At 33.8% G+C, this 26,588-nt stretch overlaps 1 protein-coding gene and 2 long non-coding RNA genes across 4 annotated transcripts in view; 1 reads left to right on the top strand and 2 right to left on the bottom strand.

Annotated features, from left to right (window-relative positions):
• Nucleotides 1–21,690, bottom strand: part of Ttd14 (TRPL translocation defect 14) — a 50,365-nt gene extending 28,675 nt beyond the window's left edge. Inside the window, exons 1-4 of one of the 2 annotated variants that reach the window (XM_069042827.1) lie at nucleotides 21,373–21,690; nucleotides 21,257–21,324; nucleotides 21,167–21,204; nucleotides 12,741–12,778 (exon numbers count right to left, since the gene is read on the bottom strand). In XM_069042827.1, coding sequence (XP_068898928.1) covers nucleotides 12,741–12,778; nucleotides 21,167–21,204; nucleotides 21,257–21,324; nucleotides 21,373–21,430 — 202 coding nt within the window. In that variant the 5' untranslated portion in view covers nucleotides 21,431–21,690. The remainder of the gene's footprint in view (nucleotides 1–12,740; nucleotides 12,779–21,166; nucleotides 21,205–21,256; nucleotides 21,325–21,372) is intronic. The other variant, XM_069042828.1, reaches the window with a different exon arrangement.
• The window catches only part of LOC138127003 (uncharacterized), a 171,925-nt gene that overhangs the window by 59,995 nt on the left and 85,342 nt on the right, over nucleotides 1–26,588 (top strand). The window lies entirely within an intron of this gene.
• On the bottom strand, nucleotides 7,581–12,720 carry LOC138127004 (uncharacterized). Its single transcript, XR_011158054.1, has 2 exons — nucleotides 10,759–12,720; nucleotides 7,581–8,340 (listed from the first exon to the last, which is right to left on the bottom strand). It is a non-coding gene; the product is annotated as an uncharacterized lncRNA (long non-coding RNA).

The raw sequence follows: 26,588 nt of genomic DNA, 5'->3' as shown, positions 1-26,588 counted from the left end.
TAACTCCAAAAAAGGTTATCATTCCTGCCTTAATTGCACAGATCGCAATTTCATATTGACAAACTATTTTAATGTCATGTGTTTATTTTTTCGCTGCTTCATTTAAAACGCTTTAAAAATACATTAGTGTTTTTCTATTTCTTTAATTAACTACTGTATTTACTAGTGGGAAAAACCTTCTATGCCAAAAAAAAAATAAGATTTGTCATAAAAAACTTGTCAAATATTATTTTTATTCAAAAAATCAGCCCTTATCGGTATTCTTTCATAGGTACTGGAAATTCTTTTTTGTTCGACACTGTCAGAATTTGAGAAATTTCTCCTGTGTGAGCGGATTTTGATAAATGTCACAACTTGTCAAAACGAAACGTCAAGCTAATTTTAAAGATTTTAAGCGATTTGGAGCCTTTAAGGGGCTCTTCGAACAAAAAAACGTTGTATTCAACTCGTTCTTGTGTAAATTTACACACGAACCCATTAAATAAACTACTATTAACAACAGAATTCACATACACACACAATTCAAGATGTAGTTTTGTGTTTGTTATATCGTGCGTTCATTTAAATTTATCCTCAAAGTTGGCGTTGGAGAGTCGATTAAGAACGCACCACTCGTGTAAAAGCGTAGATTTAAACAGCTGATCTGTGATCCTTTATCCGTACAGTGCGTTCAAAATCGAGTCTTCAACGCCTACTTTGAGGATAAATTTAAATGAACGCACGATACTAGTATATTATGCAACAAGCATTTAATGATGGCTATTAGGACACGAGTATGAGAATTACAGCACGAACCGTAGGCGTTTTAATAGCAATTAAATGTGAGTTGCAGACACTATTTTTTTCTAACTACGAACTGTCAAAATTGATAAATTTTAAATCTGTCGGATGCTCATGGCAATATTTGATATTGACCGCATATTGCCGTAATGTTGCATTTCTATTGGTTGTGTGGTTAATGAATCTCATTAAAGTACAGAGAGTAAATGTCTAATAAATCAATTAAAGCATAGGAGTATAAAAATGTCCATTATGTGGGTAAACCATAAACTAAAATTTTTATTGTTAATTCTTGTTCGCGCTTTTGGAAGACATTCTGTGGACATTTTGGCAGCCGAAAACTGTTATAACTGTAATAATTCCGACACTTTTTTCATAGCATGATGGTGGAAACCTGTAGTAAAACCCTAAATTTTTGAAAGAGTGCCAAAGCAATTCTGGAACGAACTTTTGTCAGGAAGTTAATTTCTCGCGTTTAAATAATCGTCAACCGACTTTAATTACTTGTTTGCATCAAGTGCACCACGTCCTACACTGTACACCTTCAAATGATAATAAAAAGGAAAAAAGAAATCTGAAAATTCTGGGAAGCAAACGATAACAATAACAACCCGGTTTTCTTTTATCGATATCGCTAAGTTGCTAATGTGACTGTTTTTCCAAACCACGTTGTCTGCCTATGCGGAATTCTTGTTTTAGGATCATTTTAGTTTTGGCTAGACAGTATTTGTGTCTCCCGGAGTTGAACTTTAAACGATTTGCCGTTAGGTTATCTTAAAATAAGTTCCCGATTTTGGGTTGCGGCCAAGTTCTTTGAATCTTTAAGAAACTGACCTCCTCATCATACGAATTTACATTAACGAGAAACAAACGGAAGCGACCAGTTTATTGAGTTATATAAATAAATTTTAAAAATATAAGAGGCCTTCCACGTTAACGGGTTTCTATCCGACGATTGCCTCCCACAAAAATGCAGCATTTTTAGATCACTCATGTCGTGCCGTCGAAGAGTTCGATGACTTATTTACACGTTGAAGATTTTACATTTACGATGGCAAAATTCCAGTTATTTTACGAGTTTAATCTTTGACTGTGCAGCTTGGAAAAATGGCCGAAAATATTCAATTTTCCTTCTGCATTGACCGAATATTTTTAACACCTCAAACGGAACACTCTACAGGTGGTTCGTAAACAAGCCCACTTTTTGTCTTGAACTAATGATCGAACAACCTCAAAGACCCTCAAATATTTCTGACTAGAGTATATGTATTACACTATACCTAAGTGATGAAAGTGCCACGAGCAATACATGATATAATCTCGAGTTCCAGCGAGTGAGGATAGTATTGCGAGTTGAAAAATGGCACTTTGATCACGAATTATGTATACTATTTTTTCCAACATCGCTTATGAAAATGAGTCTGAATTTTAAATTTCTTTATTAGTTATTTACACTACGAGAGAGGAAGATAAAGCTTTTGTTCACGCGAATTGCATGTTCGGCCACGACTCGCAGCGGAGTGGACGATGCAATTCAAGTGAACAAAAGCGGCCTTACTCTCGAGTGCTGTATTTGGTTTTGTTCGATACCTAAGATACCTCCTTGGAAAATGAGTCTGTAACTTTATATTCACAATTTTAAATAAAATCAAATATATCACATTTTCGGAGAGATCTGTTGCTATGGAAAAAAATGGTGCCTACGAAATCAAAATTACGATACCAGAAAGAATTGGAAATATGTATTTATTTTTTAATAACACGATATTGTTTCTTTTCGTCATAGATACAGATTGTGAAAAACAACTCATATCTCCCTTGGGATTTGTCAAATTTTTTCGCCCTCCACATTGTTGACAACAAACTCATGAGAACGAAACTATAGCAACCACATATTCAAGCAATCTTCCCTGCTAAATATTTTTAATAAAATTTTAACTTTCAAGTACAGAGACTAAAAAATAAAATATTGTATGCACCACGGGAGATATTCATGTTTTCCCCTCGGTTGACTTATAATTCCTCGGGCCAAAAGCCCTCGGATTATAACCACGTCAACCTCAGGGAAAAATCATGTTCATATCTCCCTTAATGCATAAATATCTATTACACAATGGCAGACCGAGAAACGGATCAAGGGAAAAGACGAAAATGAAATAAGGGAAGGAGCAGCATCAGTGGGGTTGTGATATTCAATGTTGAAGAGTACAATGTTTGTATTTCAAAACGTTGACATCTCCAGGTATCCAGATAAGAGGTTTTTTAATACGCTATTAGTTGTTTTAACATAATAAATGGTACAGGTTCAACAATCAGCAAACGATGTTTGCAAGTTTTTACTAGAAGCGGCGGACCAAGAGTGGATCCTTCAGAAAGTTGTACTGATGATGGGCATATTCGGTGGCTGTCGTTGTGATGAATAATTGTAAAGTGATGAATTGTTATATACGTACGTTATTCACGTTGAGTTGAACATTTCAAGGTCAATAATTTTATTTTTTGGCTCTAATTATGTTTTGCTAATACTGACATGCACGTAAATACCGTTCACGTTGGATTGAGCACATTATGTTGGTTAGCTGCATGTCACTATTTACAAAACATAATTACACAGTCAAAAAATAAAATTATTTGACCTTGAAATGTTCAACTCAACGTAAATAACGTTAACAATCTACTACATTAACAATCTACTACCTACTTATTAATATAAAAATTTAAAACACTGTTATTTGCATTTTCTTTATACCATACTGTTATTAGGATTTATCAGTACTCAATGCTTGATTGATATGACACCTATAACAGACTAGGCCGTTATTCAAAATTATCAGACCGAGGCTGTTATTTTTGCTGCCGTTGCTACGGTTACGGCACAAATGAGAACTAAATTTAATTTTTGAAGTAAAGAGAAATGTCAGTCTTACAAATAAATCATCGTTAAATGTTAAGTATTATTGGTATAAAGAAAACTATAAAACAACATAAGGCCGATATGGATATAACAGACTCGGTTGATTATAAAATCTCGGCTCCGCCTCGATTTTACAATATCTCAACCTCATCTGTTATATAACTCATATCGGCCTAATACCGTTATATACTATAATTGAAACTCCAGATCCGGAAAATTCAAAAAATAGGGGAGTAAAATATTTTTTCCTTCTAATTTGGTTTCTACAGCAAGTGGGAAGAAAAGGAAAAATTTTCTTTTTTATTCCAGTTACGCTTAAATGCGATTCTTTTTTTTTCACATTATTTTTTTCACCATCACTAGTAAAGCAATTTTGCTTGCTTCAGTTCCTACGTCTTCTGAAAATTCCAGGTCATGTTTGTGTTAAACTAATAATGACATCTATATTTGCGCAAACCCACAATGATAACAATAATTCGCTTTATTTAAAGGATAAAAAAAGATGAGCATGTATTTTTAAATTTTTGAAATCTGGCAAAGATTATAAATACAACCAAGTCACTTTGATGACCTTCAATAACAAAAAAAAAAAATCATATTTCAATTCAAAAGTGCTCTAATCCCCCAAAAATATTCTTAACCGGGTGCTAGCGAGCGTTCAAAAATATGTGATCAAGGGAGCCCTGGTTTTATCTCTTTTACAAACGCAGGTCGTGTTTTCGGTTAGTCTGCTTTGACATTTCCTTCAGATACATAACCACACTTTGATCATTATTTTAATGTAAATTAAATCACTAACTCAAAATAACCACCATGTCGCATGAAAAACTCTCGTTGGTTTGTTCTAAAAAGAACTATTTTTTACAAAAGAATTAATTCGCACCATTGTGTGCGTGTGAATAAATGACTTTTGACATCCACCGAAACAAAAGCAAGTACCAGGCTACTTGATCACAAGTTTTTTGGTAGAAAAAACAAATTAGCGATTTTATTTCAATAGTCAAGTGTCATAAAGCAATCTATTCTTTTTCTTACAAGCAAAAGTGTGAAGCATATAAAAATCTAGTGTTGAAATTCATTTTCAAGTTATTTTTAGATTGTCATTTAGATTTTTAATTAAAACGTTTGAGATGTAAAATCCTTCAATATCATATCAAATCAACCACATCATAAAAGCATGAAAATAAATCCAGAAGGACATAGTGTGGCAGCGCGAGTTTAAATATTGCTGTATTTGACAACCGGCAAGTTTCTATTAGAAGTTAGACGACTTAAATATGTTTCTTTGGCAACAGCAATATAACTAGGGCTGCCAACTGAATTATAATCGTAACTCTTTCTTTTTCTAGATTGCACGTTACTCTTAATATTTTTTAAACATTTGTTTTAATAGAAATCTAAAAAATGTCACAGCTGTCTGCTGAATTAGGTTATATTTTTCTAAGTTTCAGGTTATAAATAGCATCAATGTCTAGTGCATTGTTGTCAGTTTTACTAGTTTGCAATAGAAGAATAGTCAGACATCACGGGAAATTCAGCAACACGTTATGTTGATAGGTCCCCATGTCAGGCACTTTAGTGACGGAAATCAGACAGTGTGTCCAACGTTAAAAAAATAAATCATGGCCTTTCCTTATGCCAAAACAACGTAAATGGTGTTTATGAATAAAGCTATTACAGAATATGCAATTATAAAAAAAAAAATACTCATTCTGTGAGCATTCAATCCAAATTTCGAAATTAGGTACATCTTTATCACGTCCCGCAAAATTTTCATTATACAGTCTTAAAATTATCGTATTCCGAGTTCGGGGCTTAGTAGGGGACATCCTGTTGACCAAGTAAAAATGTTTAAAAAAAAATTGCTGTCACTTTGAAAAAAGTTGCCAATATTTGTTCAAAAGTACCTGATTAATATTCTAGCTATGTTGTACTTCCCTTTTGAGCAAAAATTGGAAAAATAAAACTTTAATTTTTTCGAGATAAAGCTGTTTTTTCAAGAAATGTCTTTTCATTTATATTTTAATATTTTACATAATCATCCTCACCATATTTCAAAATGAATGTCAACCATTGATATTTTTTATTTGAAGAAAACATGATGAAAAGTTTGAACCTTCAGACCCATATATGTTTGTAAAGACACCCCCCCCCCCCCTTATATTTTTTATTTTATTTTTTCGGGATTCCCGAGATTTTTCTCAACAAGACCCCCGACTTGGAATACGTTAATTTCGCGACACCCTGTATTATTAGTGGTACAAGAGGATTTTACAAATATCTTGGGGAATGTGCCCCATAAAATAATAGATTAATGGTAAAGTTGCAGAATCTCAAAATGACACCGACTACAGAGTATTACCATCTTTTAAAAACAATATTTCTAATTCAGCACCGGCTGTTGGCACAACACGCCTGAAAATCGAGCTTGCATTCGACAACACAAAGAACGTTTCGAAGCTATTGATCTGTTATTCAAATCGAGCTTTATTAAGCTTCATTGTATTATCCGACCAGTCCCACACAGATAATTAAAATGACATAACATTAGAATCGTTGCGATCCAAACAAGGATGCGAGTTGCCAAAACATCTTTTCGAGATCTATTATAATAGAGCGGATGTGGAAATCTCTTAAAATAGTACGCGGCAACAGTTTCACTAGTTATGTGAAAATCCAATTGAAATGCAAACACTCTCATTCACTATTGTTATTTTATCATTTCGATGATGTTTTCCAGCGGCTGTTGTAATAGTGTATCTCCAATGTAACAATTCTCTTTAATAAAATTATGTACTCATAAACATCCATTTTCTGAACGTAGTGTTAAAAGTAGGCGTATAGCAAAAATAAATGGAAATATAAAAATAGTACTGCAAAGGAATTATCATTACTTGATAAGAATATCCGCAATGATAAATAAATCCGGCCTCGATGCCGTCCCCCCTTTTTATAATAATAGCGTCTTTATTTCCCAATAACATGTAAATGTTAAAAAATGAAACTTGATACGAGACTATAAGATCAAATGGAAAGTTTAAGTTAATATAAAATTTAATAATTCATATTTACAAAAAAAAAATATATCTTGGTTGTTTGAACAGCAATTATTTCAATCAAAGTGATTTGGTATTTGTCGAATCGAACTAAAGTGCCACTTTACTTATCACACGTCATTCTATCAAACTCATCTCCCTTTGTCTCAGCCGTAAATCAGACTTGCTCTCACTTATCTCTTAAAATTATGACTCTTAGATAAAAAAAAAAAAGTACTGCAGAAAACATTTCATATAAGTCTAGACTTTGTTTCTCATACTTTGTATCCAGGGAAGCAACATTACTTGACGTCAAATGGGAGGGAGATACGAGAAGTTGCACTTTATGTCATTTATGTGAAATTTTATCACGGAAAATTGCTGAAAAGTATGTATTGGTTCCTGATAAAAAAAAAATATAACAATAATTTTTCTTGTAAAAAAAAAATCCACAATTACTTCATCGATGCTCTCAACATTTCAGAATTTGCGTTGTCATAATTTTTTAATACGAAGATGGTCGATAATTAATTCAATTCCATCTGATGGACCTCCAAAAGGAAAAGGATTATGTAAATTAACATGATGTCAACCAACATCAATCACATTAAAACTTATATTATGATGAATTAAAAAAACACATTAGCACAATGGCAGGGTTATTCTTTTTTGTTCCCACAATCTGGCCAATCACGTTATTCGAAAGGGAGATAACAATACAAATGACTGCTTTTATGTTTCATTATTCGTAGAGAATTTGTAATTTTATAAATCAAATTCCGAGAGAATTTAGGCATACAAAGCAGAATAAGTTGGAAAAATTACACAATCCCGAAAAACACGTCTGCAAATTTATGCTACTGCTGAGATCACATTTTTATTACTTGGAAGATAGCTTAACTAGCATACATTGGAAAATTTATGAAAACGCAAATGTTCCTTGCTATTACATATTATGTAAATTCTTTCTACACATATTTTCTACTAAAAGACAATAAATATTTAAGATAAAATGTAAATTAATGTGCGTTATATGAAATGAAGAACTTGTGTTACTACATAATTAGTGCGATTCTGTTGCAAAATTTAGCAACATTGTTATTGAACAACATTGATTTTGCATAGATCAAACCAATCAACAGCTTCATATCATAGCAACTACATGCAACCTTCTTTTATAGCAATACTGGTAAATTTTAAAACAGAATCGCACCAAATGTCTGTCTGAATTGTCTGTTACGATCTCAAGAAAAAAAAAACAAGTGAAAAGCCACTATTTCTACTGTCACCGGGCACCGTTTGCGTCCGGTTTTGTTAGGAGAGCTTAGTCCCAACTTCTCTAAAAAATAGGCGGCGCAGGCCGAGAAACGTCAGTTGGTTTTTCACACCCAAAAAAGCGTCGTGTCATTTCACTCCTCTCCCCAAAAAACGAGACTGCGGCTCTTTTCAGAGCCTGGCTCTGGTAAAAGTGAGCTGGACTACGAGATGGCGATCTTCTTCAAAGGAAGAACGCATCGAGAGACGGGACGAATCGGTCCTTCCGACGGAGCAGAGGCATCGGCCAACAAAACGACACCGGCCCCGATCACACCTCGAGGGCCGGTGGTAACACTACAAAGAACAAATTTTCCTTGTGAATATGTAATTTGATTGGCTAATAAGAAAATGTTTAATTCCAGTGAGATTCAATAGGTAAAAAGACTGCCACCAGATGTGGCCGCCTAACATATACTAACCGGAAAAACAATCAAGAAAAAATGAATCATGATTTGGAGCTGCGAAATTATGTAGTTTTAAAAAAATGGAATATGTACTTGGAAAATCTTTAGTTAGGTATTGTAGAGAGAAACATAAGAATCAACAAAAGTCGTGTTTCTAATAAAAACGGAACTCAAAATCACAAAATAATGCTAAAGAAGGCTACGTGAAATAGTTATTTATAGTAAGGGTAAGGAAGGCAAAGCTTTCGTTCACGCGAATTGCGTGTTTTCGACGAAGCGGAGACGTGTGGACGATGCAATTCAAGTGAACGAAAGCGGCCTTACACTCGAGTGCTGTATTTGGTTTTATTCGATACCCCCTTAGAAAGTGAGTCTGTAACTTCGTATTCAAAATCTTAAATCAAAATAAACCACATTTTTGGACGTTGCTATGGAAAAAAAATACAAAACAAACAAAGTTCTGTAACGTCAATAAAGTAGCTGTGTGCACGTTGTGGAAATTGTGGAAATGGATGACAAAGAGTTATATGTTCCTGATGATGTCCTGGAAGCGGCAAGTGCCCAGAGAGGTACCAAATGTTGCCAAAAAAATCAAAATTACGTCATCACAAAGAATTGGAAAAATTTACGAGTGAATGAAAACCAGTGAGCGAAAAACAATGAATGAAAGACAGTGAGCGAAAAACGATGAGCGAAAGAGAAATCTTCACCCACTAGTAACTATGGATACAGATTAGTGCGGTATCGAACAAAAGATTTAGGACGAAGGCGTCTCAAAAAAAATCACGGCATTTTAAAGAAAACTAGGAAAGCAGGAGAGATTTTATAACGAACATCTTGAACCAGCCAATAGAAAAATAGTATGTTTTATTTAACGATAATTTGTTTAATCTCTCAATGTAGGTCCCTTGATTTGGGTAAAAACACAATTAATACCATGATTTATCAAAGCATGTGCTCTGATAATGGTCGTAAATAAGTAAAAAATAGTTTCGGGATAAAAAAAGTTATGTGGTAGCCATTTTTAATTACCGGTCCTGAATCCCACTGACAAAATCAGTATACACAGGAAAACTTGTAAAGAAACGGTTGCGAGACGAAATTATTGTTGCTTTGACACCCGAATTTGAATCTGATCGGCACACCTCGTGCGAGAGAAAAACACAAAGTGAAGATAAGCAACTTTTAAAATACATATCTACATGTGTATATTTAAACAGATTTAGGGGGAGATTAACGAAACTTTGCAAATTTGCAAATCGTTAACGAAACGGCAAATACAATGCTTCAACAATGTTGGTTGTCATGGTTTTGAATTTGCAATGCCTTATCGAGCCTTACCGAGTTTCGTGAATGACCCCCTTAGGCCCGGTTGCATAAAGCGATGTCAAGTCGTTGTTAAAGTTAACATAATGTCAAGCGATCTGATTGGAGGATATTTAACATTTTATTTGAATCAGGCAATCAAACGGGCGGATTTCCGACTTGACGCGTTGTTAACTGACACGATGTTAACTAAGCTTTATACAACCGGGCCTTAGTTCTTAAGGATATCCTGTAAAATGTTTTCAGGTTTCAACAAAGTAAAAAAAAATGTTTTTGCATAAACCCTTGGAAAGCTTTAAAGCTGCCTACAAAATATACAATTTCAGAAAGATTATCATATTAGTTAGGATCTACATATTAACGATTGGGCGGCTAATATGATGGTATTTGTGGAAGTATAGTAATGAATTAATGATATTTAATTCAAACAAAAAGTCCGCAAACATTACTCCAAACAAATGCCTGCTTTTCAAAACAATTCTACAAAATAGGTATACTCGAAACGTTTTGGATATGGATTGTCAAACTCAAGGTCGCTTAAAACTTATGATTGAACTGTACATTAGTGAAATCTGTCATAAATTCCAATAACCTTATTGGCGCGCCTAGTTACTTTTGCTGGTAGTGCCAACTTAACGACAAGTCCCCAATCCATATCTATAACGTTCCGACTGTATCTCTATTCGAAAAGAATTGTCGTCAAACAAGCAGCGGTTGTCTTTTAAAAGCGCAGATCATTTGGTATGTTTTGGTATTTCTTTCAGATAGTTAACCTCACTTTGATCATAAAATAAAATCAATAATTTGAAGTTAAAACCATCGTGCAGCACTATCTAGGAATTCCAGGAAAGCTCTCGCTGCTTAGTTCCGAAAAGAATAATAGAGCAATAGAAATATGTAATTCACACCACTGCTTGTTGCATGAATAAATAACATCTGACCATTATCTTCTATGGTTTGACAGCAGATAAAGCTACCCTACCTGTCTACCCCATAGGTTAACTGAAACAAAAGCGATCACCACGCCACTTTTTGCATTGCATTCCTCCCTCCCAAAATGCAAGTTTGCGAAAAAATTTCGCTTGCATTCAACACTTCATGATAACGTATCACCTCTCGAATTGCACAAAGTGACGCTGCAAAAACCACCATTATCCTGTAACAATATTTCTATAAAAGATAAACTGCTACGTCACTGTTTTACACCGAGGCCAAGAATTCACCAGAGCATGTGATTGTTTAGAGGTGTTTACTCGTCTCAGAAACGCACGTCAATCGTTATTTAAAAAACAAAATAATAAAAGACTTCCCCCCTCCCTCCTCACAACACACCCAACAAAAACCAAAAACAGGTCAAACCAAATCCTTGCTTTTTTCACAACAACAACAACAAAACCCAATTGATGTTTTTGACCGGATTTTCTACCACTCCAACACGGTGGATGATGAAATACGGCCATCGATTTCCGCTGCACTTAACCCACCTACCTCAATGAGGAGTCTAATTTGGCTCAAGGTGAAACCCCAAAAGAGGGTGTTCCACAACAAAACTTATTTTTAAACGCATTTCCAAATAAAAATACATTCGAAAAAATGCACTTAAAAATAACGCACTAGTAAACACTCATTACATAAGCATTTTTTAATTGTGACACAGACAAGACAACCGAGTCTAAAACGCAGATCTTTCGCTAATCATTTCCGTTTCGCCTGGAAAAATCCTTTTTAATTCCGACAAGGTCGTATCGCAAAAATATGAGAAAACGATAAAGCGCCTCTTGTCCCCGTTGATATTTTATGTTTTATCTATTACACGCACTACGCAACAGCCCATGTTTAATGATTTTATTATTAACTACGGAAAAATTTCCGTCGGAATTAATAACTCCCGCAGTTACCGCCGCAGCAAAACGACGCACGTGGGCTTCACCACCCCCTAATCCCTCGACGGATGCACCGAAACCCTACAACCCCCCGACATTGTGCATTGTTTCTGTACAAAAGCGAAGTAACTTCGCGGTCGCGAACGACCTCGTCGAGGTCAAGGATTCAGATATTGAACTCGACACAATTACCGAACGGAAACTTATCCGTCATAAATCTGTCCCCTTTTAAAAATCTCAAGCAGAATTACGACTCCAGACGTCGCATGCAAGCAATTTTCCTGAATTTTCCGGTTAACGACGCCGCCTTGCCAAAAAATCGGTCTGGAGATAAATCAAGGGGGGGCGCAAGTGTTACATCGGAAATATCTGGCACGTGATCGAGGAAAAAAGCTACTAAAAGCTGTGAACGACCTCCGATGATGATCATCTCTGAATATTTAATTACGTAATCCTTTAGTGTGTGGTGCTGGGGGCACATCCCAGGCGTGCAAATGCGTCAAAACATTATTATCAGCAGACAGGTTTTAAACTGACGCAAGCAGTGACTCGTGATTGATTCGCTAAAATAAGCGAAAAAATTATTCCTTGGGCCAAAAGGACACTTGGCGGCATGAACTACATTGTAAATTTTGTTCTTGACACTTCCACCGCGTTCTGTTGTTATTTACGTTCAATAAATTGGTTGACACTGACGTCACAAATAGCAATTACGAGTACCTACTTTTAGTTTGGAACTTACTATGGAGTATTCTTATCTAGGGAAATTACTTAAACGTTCTTCGTTTTGTGCGACGAACCAAATGACGCAGGGATTGAATTGTAGAATGAAAACAGACAGTAATTTGTTTATAGCAACGGATAAAATTAAAATTAAATTCGTACTTTCTAACTGGGCCCCATCCAATCTAATCACATTCGGAAATAGAATGGGAGGTTGGGCTCATTTGACGAAATTTCTTTGTAATCCAACAGAATTAACTTGAAGTTTACACTTTGAAACAGATTAGTGGGTTAGTTACAAACTCGACTTTTCGTACTAATGCGTACACAGAACAATCTCAAAGCGTTTGGTACTCACCTTCCTCTTCGCTTAAATCACTGAACTTGATGCCCCCACTGGAAAAAAAAATATATTTGTTAATATAAATAGGAGCCAATTTATGAGATTATGAATAAAAACAAACGGAAAAATTATGTTTGTGGAACGAGATTGTGGCCAGTGTTTTTTTTTTGCAAAAATTACCATAATTGCTTATGTTAAGTCAATTCTTCTTAATTTTCAAAAATCTAAATATTCTTGAAAGCCATTAATATATCTTGCTTTTTGATGACTAGGTAGAATTTAAAGCCATCAAATAAAAATTAATTGTTGGTTGATCTCTGAATTTAAAAAAATTGCAAATTGTGCATTTTAAGCCAAGAGTTTAGAATAATGGAAATATTTTAAAGAAACATTTCTCGATCATTTTCATTTTCCCGCCCCTTTCCGTTTCGCGTCGTAATTTTTCGCAGATTTAGATAGATTATCAAATTCTGATTTATGGCCGCGTAGCATGTATGACCTTTAATATCGATTTTTAAAGGTGAAAACAGGATGGAAGTGAAATTCCAATTTTACCATCCTTACCTATAGCTGAATTCTGATCATTACAATATCAGCAAAGTAATTTTGATATCAACAAACTAAACGACAAATTAGAGAACGTCACAATAATTCATATTTTTGAAATTAGAAATCCCTCTTCAAACATAAACAAACAACCAAAGTAACTGTTCAAATTGATTTCTATTTTATTCTTGGCAGTAGGGTAATCGTTTTTGAAACGATTGAAACTGTTCAGAACGAATATTTTGAAGATTGACCTCATTTCATTCCGGATTCTTCTTTCAGTTGCCCAATCGTATCTGCTCTAAGCCTTTCTTTGATATAACCCAAAAAAAAATCTAAAGAAGTGAGATCGGAAGACCGTACAGGCCAGTCACCAAATTCCTTTCTAGCAATCCTTAATTATGCACTGCTGATTTCGATTTTTTTTATAGTTTCAGAAACATGCATGCGTCTTTGTAATTTTTTGTTTTCGTTTGTTGATATCAAAATGACTGCTGATTTTGAAGCAACGAAATTCAACAATTTTGTGATTTAAAAAAAAGTGGAAATTTCGGTGTGAAATTAGAATTTCACTGCCACCATATTTTCACCTTCAAACGTTTATATCTCAGGAACTATCAATTCAAATGGTACGTGAATCTATCCAACTTTGCAAAAGAATGGCGATTGCCATTTAAAAAAGGCTAGCAAGCGGAAAGCGGGGCAAAAATTAAATTATCGCAAATGCTTCCTTTAAAAAAATAATATTCCCCGACTTCAGCAAAGAAAATAAATTCTAGACAAGGAGATATATCGTGTGTTCATTTAAATTTATCCTCAAAGTGGCGTTTAAGAATCGATTGTGAACGCACCACTCGTCAACCTGCAGAGTAAGAACACAAGCAACGCAAAAAGTGAGGTTTGATTTCAACAGCTGATGCATGATCTGTAATCCGTGATGAGTTCACAATCGAATCTTCAACGCCTATTACTTTGAGGATAAATTTAAATGAACACCCATATTTTTGTTAATGGCGACATAACGGGCGTTCAAATGAAAAGTTCATCAAGTGGACTATGACTTTTTGATGAAAGAAGATACATATAACTAATATCTGTTTACGTTGGAATGAACATCAGTGGTGCAGATCGCACACATTTGGCATTAACTTTCATATGAGTTGTCATAGCAACAGGTCAGTCATTTGCACCACTGATGTTCGTTCATTCCAACGTGAACAGATATTAAAAAGGGATGATGCCTTATATGACAAATGTCAGTTGTGTTTTGCGAGTGTAACATCTTTTTTTGAGTTGAGTTTGGTTTTCTATGGAATTGAACTTAAATTTAATTTAATTAATGCATCAAAAATATCTATCCGACAATTGAATCAGCAAATTAATCTCTCCCATTTTGGGTGGTTCATATTTAACAAAAAGTGCGCACGAAACAAATTTACCAGTTAAGAATAAATTTTTACTTCATAGCAGATAACGACGTAACTTTCGATTAAAATGGTGTGCGTGCAAGAAAATTACATACGAATTCCTTAACAAAATTTGATAATATTCGTGTAATAATAAAATGAAATTTATATCAAAAGTAACTTTCAATAGCTTCGAGGAGAAGACGTTTTTATTTGTACAAATTTTAAGAAGATAAAAATGAAAAAAAAAGAAATCTGAAAATTCAAGGCAGCAGAACCTTTGCGACTAACAAACTATCAATAAAGAATACGTACTACATATTTAAATGAATGCTGAAGACGTCGCTGCACTTTATTAAGGTTCGTGCAGTTTTACCCTATTTGGGCTGATTTAACCACTCATTACGTCAACAACATCACTGACTGGTACCAAAAGAATTTGAATCATGTTTGTGGAATAAAGCGTTAAAGAATAATTTTAAAAACTGTACAAGATTTCAGCGAGTTTTTATGTGGCAAATTTTTTTTGTGTACACTTTTGTAAACCACGGATTTAATTTTGTTGTTCTGAATTCCCTTTCAATTGTGGATTTTTTATTGTTAAATTTTTTGCAGCACCAAAAAAGTGTTGCGAGTTGAATTAAAGAGATTATAGCCTTTCCGAACCAAAACATATCTACATATTATTTTTCCAATAAATATGTTCCTTTCATTTTTATTGACTAATAAATAATCATAATCAAACAGAGAAAATACAAATACATATCAGGTTGACAGCTCTGTATATCAAAAAGTTTGACATTTGTTATTTCATAAAAATCTGCACTGCAAAATAAAACATTCGGTTAGGCGAAAAGTCTTAAACAAATGTTGTATACGGTACGTATTTTCCAGCGCTTAAAATAATCAGGCCCTCGACTTCGCGTCGAGCCTGAAACCTAGTTTTCGCGCTGGAATACACATACAGTGAGCGGCAAAAGTATGGAATAAAGTCCTTAAAAATAAAAAATAAAAATTTTCAAAAAAATCTTTGGACAGGTCAATTTTAGTTTATAAGATAAATTTATGTAAGATAACAAAATTTTTATACTGTCGTTTAGACAATTAAAAGGGCTATCAGAATCAAGAAAAACAAATGACTGCTTAGAATTTTACTTGATACTAAAAGGGTATTAATATAATGTTCACCAAATTAAATTATACACCCCTAGCGCTGTCCTCCAAAAAATTAAATTAACATCAAAAATTCTTAGTGGACACCAAATAATGATATTTTGGAAAATGAGAACAGCGTCACCAAAATAGCAATGTTTCATATTGTTTTACTGTTGCTTGCACTCTAAATGCTATTTGTTTACCGATTTTACTAAATGTTCACCAAATTTGGAACGCTCACGTTACGCAAATATAAATATTCACGCTATCCATTTATATTAAGCACTTGCTCAAAAAAAACACTTTTTCGAAAACTGATAAAAAATGTAGACATTTTATGACCTACAGTTGGTTGCAAAAAAATCGGGGAACGACAATGTTCCTAATGTAAATTTGATTTTGTCCGTTTGTCAATTAATTGTCTACTTGACAAGACCTATCAAATAATTTTAAAAAATGTCATTGAATTTTGACGTTAATTCTAACCTATCTCTCGTAAGAAGGTTTCACACTATGGCAAAATTGTAAAAATGTGTCAATTTTATTCTGACAGTTCCCGTTTTTTTGCAACCAGCTGTAAATCGGTTGTCAAAGGGACTGTTTTTTGTTCACTGGATTTATAGTCCGGACAAAATAAATGTGAATCCTGACTTTATTAAGTCAAATTATTTAATAACATGATAACGATAATAAAGATTTATGGTAGGTCGTTCTCGAAAAGGGGCAGGTATATAAATACAGCGAGTTTTCGAAATTCTACTTGCAACTTTGGTGGTGGATAACCATCTGTTTCCCATCATAAATCTTTGTTATTGTTTTCTTTACATTTTGATTTGAACATGTTAAATAATTTGACTTAATAAAGTCAGGATTCACATTTATTTTATCCGGACTATACAATTTAGAACAAAAAAGACTTTTACCTTCAGCAATTTTTGATTAAAGAAAAGGTCACTATTTCGCAATTTCTTAGCTTTACATTCCAAATTGGCCAGTATCACACTTTCAGACACTCTTTAATTTCTTAGAGCCACACCAATTCATGAAATCCTTCTAAGCAGATTCATATTGTCTAGAAGGCTAGAAGACTGCTGTTTCTAATACATCCAAAGGCAGATCATCTTCATCAATTTCGGAACTTATTTTTGTTTTCTCTTCTTTCTTTTATTAAACACCAGTAATTCTCCCAAAATTGCAACCAAACCTTACAAAATTAGAAGTTACATCGTTTGTTTGACGGTTGCTATCATTATTAGTTGGTCAGAGCATTCCAAATTTAAAACATCAAGTTAATTGTACACAAAAATTTTTTGACTTTCCGCTAATGTGGAGCTGTGCAGTTTTCGAAAAAACGTTGACTGATACTGGATTGCGAAATTCTTTTGCATTCTGTGTCCTTATTGAGAGGAGACCTAATTACAATTGATATACAATATAAAATTCCTTACAAAGATACTGAAGGTGTAGAGTTTGCATCAAATTTTCTTCAAATAGAAATTAGGAATGTTTGCCGTTTATTTTATTTATCGTGAGAAAATAATGATGCAAAAAATTGTTTTATAAAAGTAACGTTATCGCGGAGTAAAAAAATATTTAATTTTTGCAATGTTTGTTCAAAAAGAGACGGCAATTGGGCTTGATTATTGTTTTGTAACCTTGGATACGGATAATTCGAACTGATATCAACCTAGGCATATTTTTGTACATATCTTAGCAACGCTTTGATCTGAAAATTATAAGGTAAGGAATGCGGTTGCTGTATTGACCAAAGTTAGAAGGGTTATTGTATCATCTTAAGAATTATTCAAAACTTTTTTCAACGAGTTCTTACTTGCTCTTACACTCTGTATGAGAGGGGTAATATAGTAAACATTTAGTATTTTTGTGAGGCAAAGAGTTTTTTTTACTGCATAAATATAAGACACTAACAAAAATTAAAATTATCTGGTTATCATTTCAGAATTAAATATGGAATACAATTTGGTGAACATATAGCATTTTTAGGCAACAAAAGTTATTTTTAGTAGCAAATAATATAAGAAACTAGCAGGATGTCAATATCTGGTTATCGCTCTAGGATTATGTATGGTCTTAATTTTGGTGAGCATTTAGTATTTTTGGGTAACGAAAGTAAATTTTTGCATGAATAAATTTGGTAAATTTGGTAAACAGTTAAATACCATCCATACTAAAACATGTATTTTTATAAACTAAAATTGACTCGACCAAACATTTTTTTTTTTTAATTTTGTTTAATTTTTAATGGATTTATTCCATACTTTTGCCGCTCACGTATACACATATAGGACATGCCAAAACCAAATCACCACCACTTGTTGAATTAACTTGGTGAAAACAAATGTAAGTACACAACGTTGCCGATTGGTTTTCTTGGTAGAATGCAGTGAAATATCGTGTGTTCCACAAAAAACTCACTCGCAGCAAGCCATGACAAAAGTGAAGTATGTCTTAGACCAGATGTGAAATGAACTACTAAAGTAAATTTATAGGTTATCTGTCACAACTCACAATATGATGAAAATTTGTAAGTAACAAATGAACTACTTCCAATGATCCTAAAATCGACATGACCAGTCTATCTATCTCTATAGTCATGGCTTACTGCGAGTGAGTTTTTATTGGAACACACGATATCTATTACTGAGTAACCTGTTGATCATTTAAATCTAACCTCACTTTTTGTGTTGTTTGTGTTTTACTCTGCAGACTGACGAGTGGTGCGTTCACAATGGACTCTTCAACGCCAACTTTGAGGTGAAATTTAAAAAATACCCAACACAAATTTCTAAATAAAAACAGCGTAGCCAGATAATAATAAATTAGTTACAACACAACTTTAAATTGATTGAATAAGTCATTTTTGAATTATTGTTCAAATGTTGAAAAAACCAAAGTGTAAAAAAAAATTACGTAGTACCTAAAGTAATGTCAATAAGAAATTATTCCCTAGGATTCGAACTTTTAGAGAAATCACGTTTTTCATCTTGTATGTAACTACAATGCGCCCAGAAATGTGGTAGCAACTTTTACACAGTGTCACAAGATGGCACTTTCGAAAAGCCAAATTTATTCAATCTTGCAACATTCAATTTTTGAATTTTTTCAAAAGAATAAGTTAAGGTTTTCCGAACAATTTTTACCCCCGATTTGTGCACTAAAGTTTGTCGAGATGTTGCTCGAAGGGTTCACTTATGCATTGAGCATAATGGTGGTCAATTTGAACATTTTCAATAAAATTTAAATTTGAATGTTTTACGTTTGACAATTCTTGACATTTATTTATCTCAATTTAGATAGCGGCGTTGCCATGCATGAAAAAGGTCTCTGTAAAAACGTGTCATCTTGCGGGACCAATCTAAAAACTTGCTACCACATTTCTGGGCGCTCAAAAGTAATTTTGACTGCTTAAGGTTGGTTACTATCAATTGAGATTCTTTGCGCAATTCCAACTAAATACACCGCCAGAAACCAAAACTGATTGTGAAACGAAAAAACATCTATCAGTTAGCGAGAAATTAGCCATTTGCAACTGCTGCCTTACGTTTTTGACATATGCAGTTACGAAATCTTTTGTCACGAGAAACCACATTGCCACCAACCTAACCAAATTTATGGCAACCTAGTAACGAATATCCCTAAATCCTAGGGAGTAATTCCTTGTTGACACTACTATACGTATGTACTTGAGAAGTAAAAATTGGTGCCTAAATCGGCAAAATGCAAAAAATATAAAGAAATGCTTCGATTTAACTTCCATCAGAGCTGTTATTTTAAAAATGAAGAGAGTTTTTAACAAGATTTCTCATCTTATACTGAACACAATAAAGAAAGTGGAAAATAAGAAATGGCCGAAACGAAAAGGAGATTCAAAAACAATTAAAAAGGACTGATATGAAAAATTAAAAATCGATGTGTAATATAATTTTCTTTTAATCGAATTCTATCCTCTTCAATGAATTTTCGTCTCATTTTTAGCGGGAACAATACTTTGCTGACTCATGACACCTTGAAGATTCCTCACTTTAAATTCTCTTTTTATCTGACGCTATTCCAGTGTACTTAGCGATCGCCTTTCATGAAATATGACAATTTTAATTGCTTTTAGCGTAGCTGTTTCGATAAGACCAACGCCACATGTGACGTATTACATAAACTATTTGAATAATATTAATTTCAGTTCTAATTACTCAAAATAAGAAAAACCAGAACAGCGTAAAAATCTGGATAAAATCACTAGAATTATTCTTTGTAAAAAATCCACACTTTATTAACCAAATTTTTAGAATTGATGTTTGACAATAATAAACGATCGATGGGAAAAAACCAGTTAGAGAATTATTTGCGTCGCATTTCATTTTAAAGGAAGCATCACTTATTGATCTTGAAAGATAAATGTTATCTCTACTGACCCACATAAACTGTCGAAATTTCGATCCGATCAGCAATTTGGAACGAACGGAAAGCTCTCACATAATCACGCGGTGTATTGTTGCACTTAAAAATTATGATATTGTATTACATATTTACAAATAATTGGTTTTGATTACTTTTCGCGCCGCTCGTGTGCTCCAAGAAAGTGGTTATCGTGTAACACGTCTACCGCTTTGTTAAATAAATAAACAATTTTTGTGTAATTTGCTAAACTCCTCCATTGAGAATGACAAACAAGTGATAAACTAGTTACATTTATACCCTCTCTGAACGCATGGAAACCGCTCTTTTTTATTATTACTTATTTTCAATAACCTATACGCAACGTTAGTTAGTTAGTTATTTTTTTAACTGATCCGATGAGACAATGATGAAGCTAAAAACCCAAATTGCTTTGGTTTTGTTCTGCCCACAGACAGTAGACAAAAGCATGTGATTCTCGCTATTTATAAAATATTTTAGGCAATTTGTGTATACAAGAGTAAAAAAATTCTCGTAGGAGTAGCGAGCTTCACTATTATTTTAATTCTGTTCTCCATAAATAATGAAAACACGCGTGTCTAGATCAGGGCACCGTTCCAAATGGTGTTTATTCAAAAATACCAGCTAGACCTCTAGACTCCAAACTTAAACTTAAACTGAAACCTCAAATTCTCAAGCAGAGTGTCGAAACTTCCTGCTATTTTGGAAGTGTGATAACACAAACAATCAGCTTGTGTGCACATACATCACCCTAATGCACATATTATTCTAATTTTAACATGATGAAATAATGTACAATAAGAAGTATGGATTTGGCTATGTATGCTTAGGCACACATGCTGGGAAAACCACTGACAAGGGAAGTACAGCATGACTAATCTTGGGGATAACACCACTCACCTGAGGAGTACAGAAGCAGTCTCTGGTACTCGAAACACCTGCAAACAAACTCAGTAATTTTCCGGTGTGAGAAAACGCGATCGTCATTACCTTCCACCCCATGTTTTCAAAAAATGTGCTGAGTCGGGCTTGACCGGTAGTCTTTCCGCCACATGGTCCTGGGCAAATTGATTTTAAATTCGGTAAATTAAGGCCTCAGCACTCACCTCCTGTAAGGACAACCTTGTAGCAAGTTGTATCTTTGCCTCTGCTCGGTTTCTCCATGCTTTCCGTGTGAAATTAAACGAGTGTTATGTAGTTTTTAATAATTTGGAGGGTGGTTTTACTGTGAAAGGTGAAGAATGAAATTCAAAATTTGTAAGCACTAAAAAAAATAAACCGGGTACATGATCAGATTTTACTGTATATTGATTTCATGATTTGTTATTTCGCGAAAGCGACAAGGGCTGACACGCGACACCGCACAGACGCGGGACTAAAGAAGTGTGAGCGAATTTGATCTTAAATAAACATCATTGCTGTTTTTATAACAAGGTAATGATAGGGAATTTGAGCGCGTGTGGCGACACTGACGGATCAATACAGGCACGTGGCTCCTGATATACGGCGCCATGTTCAAATTTGAAACTTGGACCGACTCTCGTCGTAGATTGTAGGTATGTACTGGACGTAGAATTTTTGCTTGTTAAAAGAAATTGTAAGGTTTAATGCGTGCTCGACAACAAGCTGTTACAAAATAAAACCAAACCAGTTTACGACAACGAGTTTTAAGAACTTTTAACGGTTTAGTTTCATGTTTCACTGTAACAGGTTGCGTGCAATTACAGAAAAATAAAATAACTTCAATTATTATCAAGATGATATTAATTTAGCGGATACTATGCATTACAAGAGCACCATATAATGTGTTTGTAATGGAATATAATGAGAATTGCGTTCTCAGTAAAGTGACAGGTAAGATAAGAATAGAATTTTCACTTATAATATCCCATTGATGCATTGATTATTTCCGGAAATTTTTTCGAATGCATTTCTAAATCGTATTAATTAGCCCGAGTGGAACACGAAATTTGGTCGAGGAATTTTAAAGTTATTACCTTTTAAAGTTTCGGGATATTTTACACGTGTTCTTATGAGAATTGGAGCAATGGTCGCATAAAAATTGATAAAAAACATATTTCAAAAAGGCCAATTTTTCTTAAATTTTTCACACATAAAGTATCGATATCGTAGAATTTTCTAATGAATTTACAAAAAAAGTTGGTCGAGGATTTTCCTTGTAATCGCTAATTACATGTGGAAAAACACGGTTTTTGAGGTTATGTATCTGTTTTAATTTCAATAAAAGTGAACAAAATGCATATAATTGACGTCGGTATGCAACATTACACTCATATCGCACGTTTTACTGCAGTTACGTTAAGAACTTTAACAGAAATCAATTAAAATTGAAATTCAGTGTGCTTTTGTTTACTTTCACGTACAGTCTTAGTCAAAAGATTGTAAAATCAAATGTAAGTAATTCTGTGGCGGTCGTGAAAAAGTAGGTAAGTCGAAAATGTTAATTTTTCAGGGCAACGATTCAAAGCTCCACATCATTCCTAAAATCCTGTAATTAAATAGAAACTTCTTTCTACCTGTACTTGCTTTCAATATAAGTAAATTTTAAACTGTGAAAATCTGAATTATTTAACTCCATGATTTATTATTAAGGTGTAAACATCGTTAACTCATTTTTGAAATTATTTGACTTACCTACTTTTTCACGACCGCCACAGAATTATCTAAATATCAAGAAAATAAACACAAAATTTACTTGCAACTCATTACAATTCGTTTCCAAAAATTAAAAACTATTTTTACAAATATTGATTTCTCGTAATAAACGTTTCATAGCATTATAAGAATTCCGCAACTTTTTGCTGAGATTGTTACTCCAGTTCATCCTTAACGGACTCCGGCCGTTATGAGGTTGTTTACATGGTGACAAACAGTCCGGAAAGCCACCTCTAACAACTAGATATTACAAAAAAAATATATCGGGCGTCCGATAAAGAAGTTTAGATGCGTTCATTTCTCGAATTTAATAGTATTTTACAGTAGAAGTCCGTTAGGATAGCCTTTACTGCCGAGCCAGAGATTTTGTGAGACGAGCTCGCAGAGCGAGTCGAATAATACTGGCGAGACTGTAAAGGCCCTAACGGACGTGTATTGTACAATAGTTTTTGTAATATCTCTACGATTCGTTCACAATTATCTTTTTGAAATACATTTTTTTCGACGCCATCGAAAAAACCGAATGATTAATAAGTGTGCGAAGGACGTCGTCATGTCAACCGTTGTTTGTGAAAAAAAAATTGTTTCAATGTTGTTTGTCAGATTTGTTCAACGCTTAACTTTCCGTTGAAAATAAATGAATGAAATCAATAACAAATCGCAATCAAGATATGCCCGATGTCCGGAAGTGAGGTATCGTTATTGCCTGCAAAATCGCGCTTGTGTTAGTCTTAAAATTGTGAAGCATCATCTTCGATCTTGTCTACATTTGCTGCTGTTTGTCAGATTTGTTCAACACTTAACTTTCCGTTGAAAATAAACGACTGAAATCAATAAAAAACCGCGATCAAGATATTCCCGATGTCCGGATGTCCGCAGAGCAAGTGAGGTCATCGTTATTCCCTGCAAAATCGCGCTTGTGTTAGTGTTAAAATTCTGAAGCATAATCTTCGATCTCGTCTACATCTGCTAGTGACATACGGATTTCGATTAATTCAAGGTGTGTCCCATAACATTAAACATTAATTATTGTACCAATTGTAAAAAAGTTGAAAAATAAAATTTAGATCTAAGTACGTTGCTACTTGCTATAGTTATTTAGTCATTCATAACGGCCGCTCCCGCTCATAACGGACACCCTTAACGGACTCCGGCCGTTATGAGGTTGTTTACATGGTGACAAACAATCCGGAAAGCCACCTTTAACAACTAGGTATTACAAAAAATTATGTATAGGATGTGAGCCAGCACATGGAGAACTTAATTTAATGAAAATATCACGTCATTACTCCGCCCCCAGCCAGCCCCCCTTAAAAGTTTTAAATGATCTCTTAATACCTACGTACTATTCCGGCCACGGAATCTTGGCCAACATTTTTTAGACATTTCTAAAAAAAATGATGTAAACCAAGCATTAGTGTCATTAATAAATGACAATTATTAAAAATCACTTTGAAGTTTTTCTTGTGACATCAAAAAAGCAGGGAAATTGCATTATCGAGTCAAAAGTTGGGTTATATTCAATAAGGCCAATTCACACCTATTTGTCAGTTAAATGTCATTTGTGGCCAAGATTCCGTGTCCGGAATAGTACCTAGGTATATTTTTAATGACTGTTTAAGAAGCACAGTATCTTTTTTAATACCTACTTACATACAGAGTGTCCCAAAATTGGCGTACAAACTTCTTACATACTACCTTATCGAGGATGCTTAAATGTACATGAAAAAAACGTTTCCGACAAAAAAATCAATTATTTTTATTATTATTATTAAGGGTAATACAATGTAAACAAAGATATATTCGTACATCATTACCTTGCAATGTTACCGTAGTGAATTTAAAATATTTTTTTCGATTTCCAAAGCTTCTAAATTCTCTATTATGCAGGATTAAATATTGGTAGTGAGTGATCTTGTACTTTGTGATAATATGTACGATTAGAGGTAGCTGTCATGACAATTTCATACATACCTATATTTCAAAATAATTGATGTGTTAAGTGCCACTTTCAAAGACCGCCAAATCAGCAAATAAGTCCAATAGGATTTTTTTAACATTTTTCTGGCGTTTACGGTAATGTCTTCTACACCGTAGTGCACCGTTAGTACGCCATTTTTGGGACATCCGGTATATGCCTAATAAAAAAATAATGGGTTACAAAAGAAAGCGAGATATTTGACTGTGAAGTTTAAAAAATTGCATTTTTTGCAACTTAGAAACTTAATTTGGCCTGGTTAGAGCAATGACTCAATTCTTAAATAGCACAGGAAAATGTCTAATTATGCGATTAACAATAAGAACTAACAAAGAAAAACTCATAAGATTTTTATTGCAATTTCAAAATAATGAAGTAATAAAAAGTTGTATTTTTAACCAAATTCAATGTTCAAAATGGTTTCAATTAGGAGTATTATTTAAACGATAGCAGAGCCGATTCTCAAACTCATTTTGTATATTTCTATTATTCAATTTTTTAAAATATCAATCTGAAATATCTCGAGAACTTTCTTTATAATCGATCACTTTGTTGTATAAACCTGCTAAAAAAAAGATGTCTTGTCAAGTACACAATTAATTGACAAATGAACAAAACCAAATTTACATAAGGAAAATTTTCTTTTCCCGTTTTTTGTCGCAACCAACTACTCACAAATAAAGTTGACTCAAGTTGCAAAAAACCACTTGTCATTTGCAACAGCACTTTTATGACATTAGTTATTTGAATTTACTTTAAAACTGTACTTATATGGAAAATAATCAATCCAAACTATGATTTTGTGACCCCTTTGTGCCTTTATTTGGTTCAAAAATATTAAAAAAATGCTGTTGCAAATGACCAGTGGTTTTTTGCAACTTGAGTCAACTATAACTATTATCATTTGGAAGCACATATTAGTTTTTTACAAACGATATTTTTATTATATTTATTAATAAAGAGTTTTTCCTTCAAACGTCCGTAAATTATGACATTATCCTGCTGCATTGATAATGCTAAAGTGTCACTTCATTGTCATGGCATCTAATGAGCTGACGAGCGGCAGATAATAGTTATTTATGGTATAAGTGGGTTATTTAAGATATTACCCACGAGAGGTATTTGTAACCTACGAGGGCTTGCCCGAGTAGGTTATTACCTCGAGTGGGTAGTACTTAATAACCCACGTATGCCATACAACGTTTTATCCAATATTCCAAAATTTTTAGATAATGACATTATTGATGAAATTCTGCTCCCGATGGGTTATGAACGTTAATAACCCACGGTGCTAATGGCAACGTGGGTTATGTATGTTATAACCCACGGTGCAAATGGCAACGTGGGTTAAAACAACAGACTAGTTATAGCCCAGTTTACTCAATTAAAACTAACTAGTAAAACACGATATTACTATTGAATGTTGGATAAAGTTATTATCTCCACTGAGAGCGGCAGATAAAGTTATTATCTCCGCTGAGGGCGTCCGTGAAGTTATTATCTCCGCTGATGAGCCTACCTGGTTTCTTAACGTGTCTTAAATAATTTGTTATGAAGGTTTGAAGAAAAAATAGTGTCCCTTTTTTATTTCAAGATTGTGTTAATCGTGCAATTTTTTTTGCTTACAATTTTTAAAATTTTATTTGGAAGGGATGTTGATAAGGCAAC

This window comes from Tenebrio molitor, chromosome 3 (assembly GCF_963966145.1).
Source record: "Tenebrio molitor chromosome 3, icTenMoli1.1, whole genome shotgun sequence".
Taxonomy (NCBI): Eukaryota; Metazoa; Arthropoda; class Insecta; order Coleoptera; family Tenebrionidae; genus Tenebrio; species Tenebrio molitor.
Note: the sequence above shows the minus strand (reverse complement) of the source record. Positions and strands in the feature narration are given on the sequence as shown.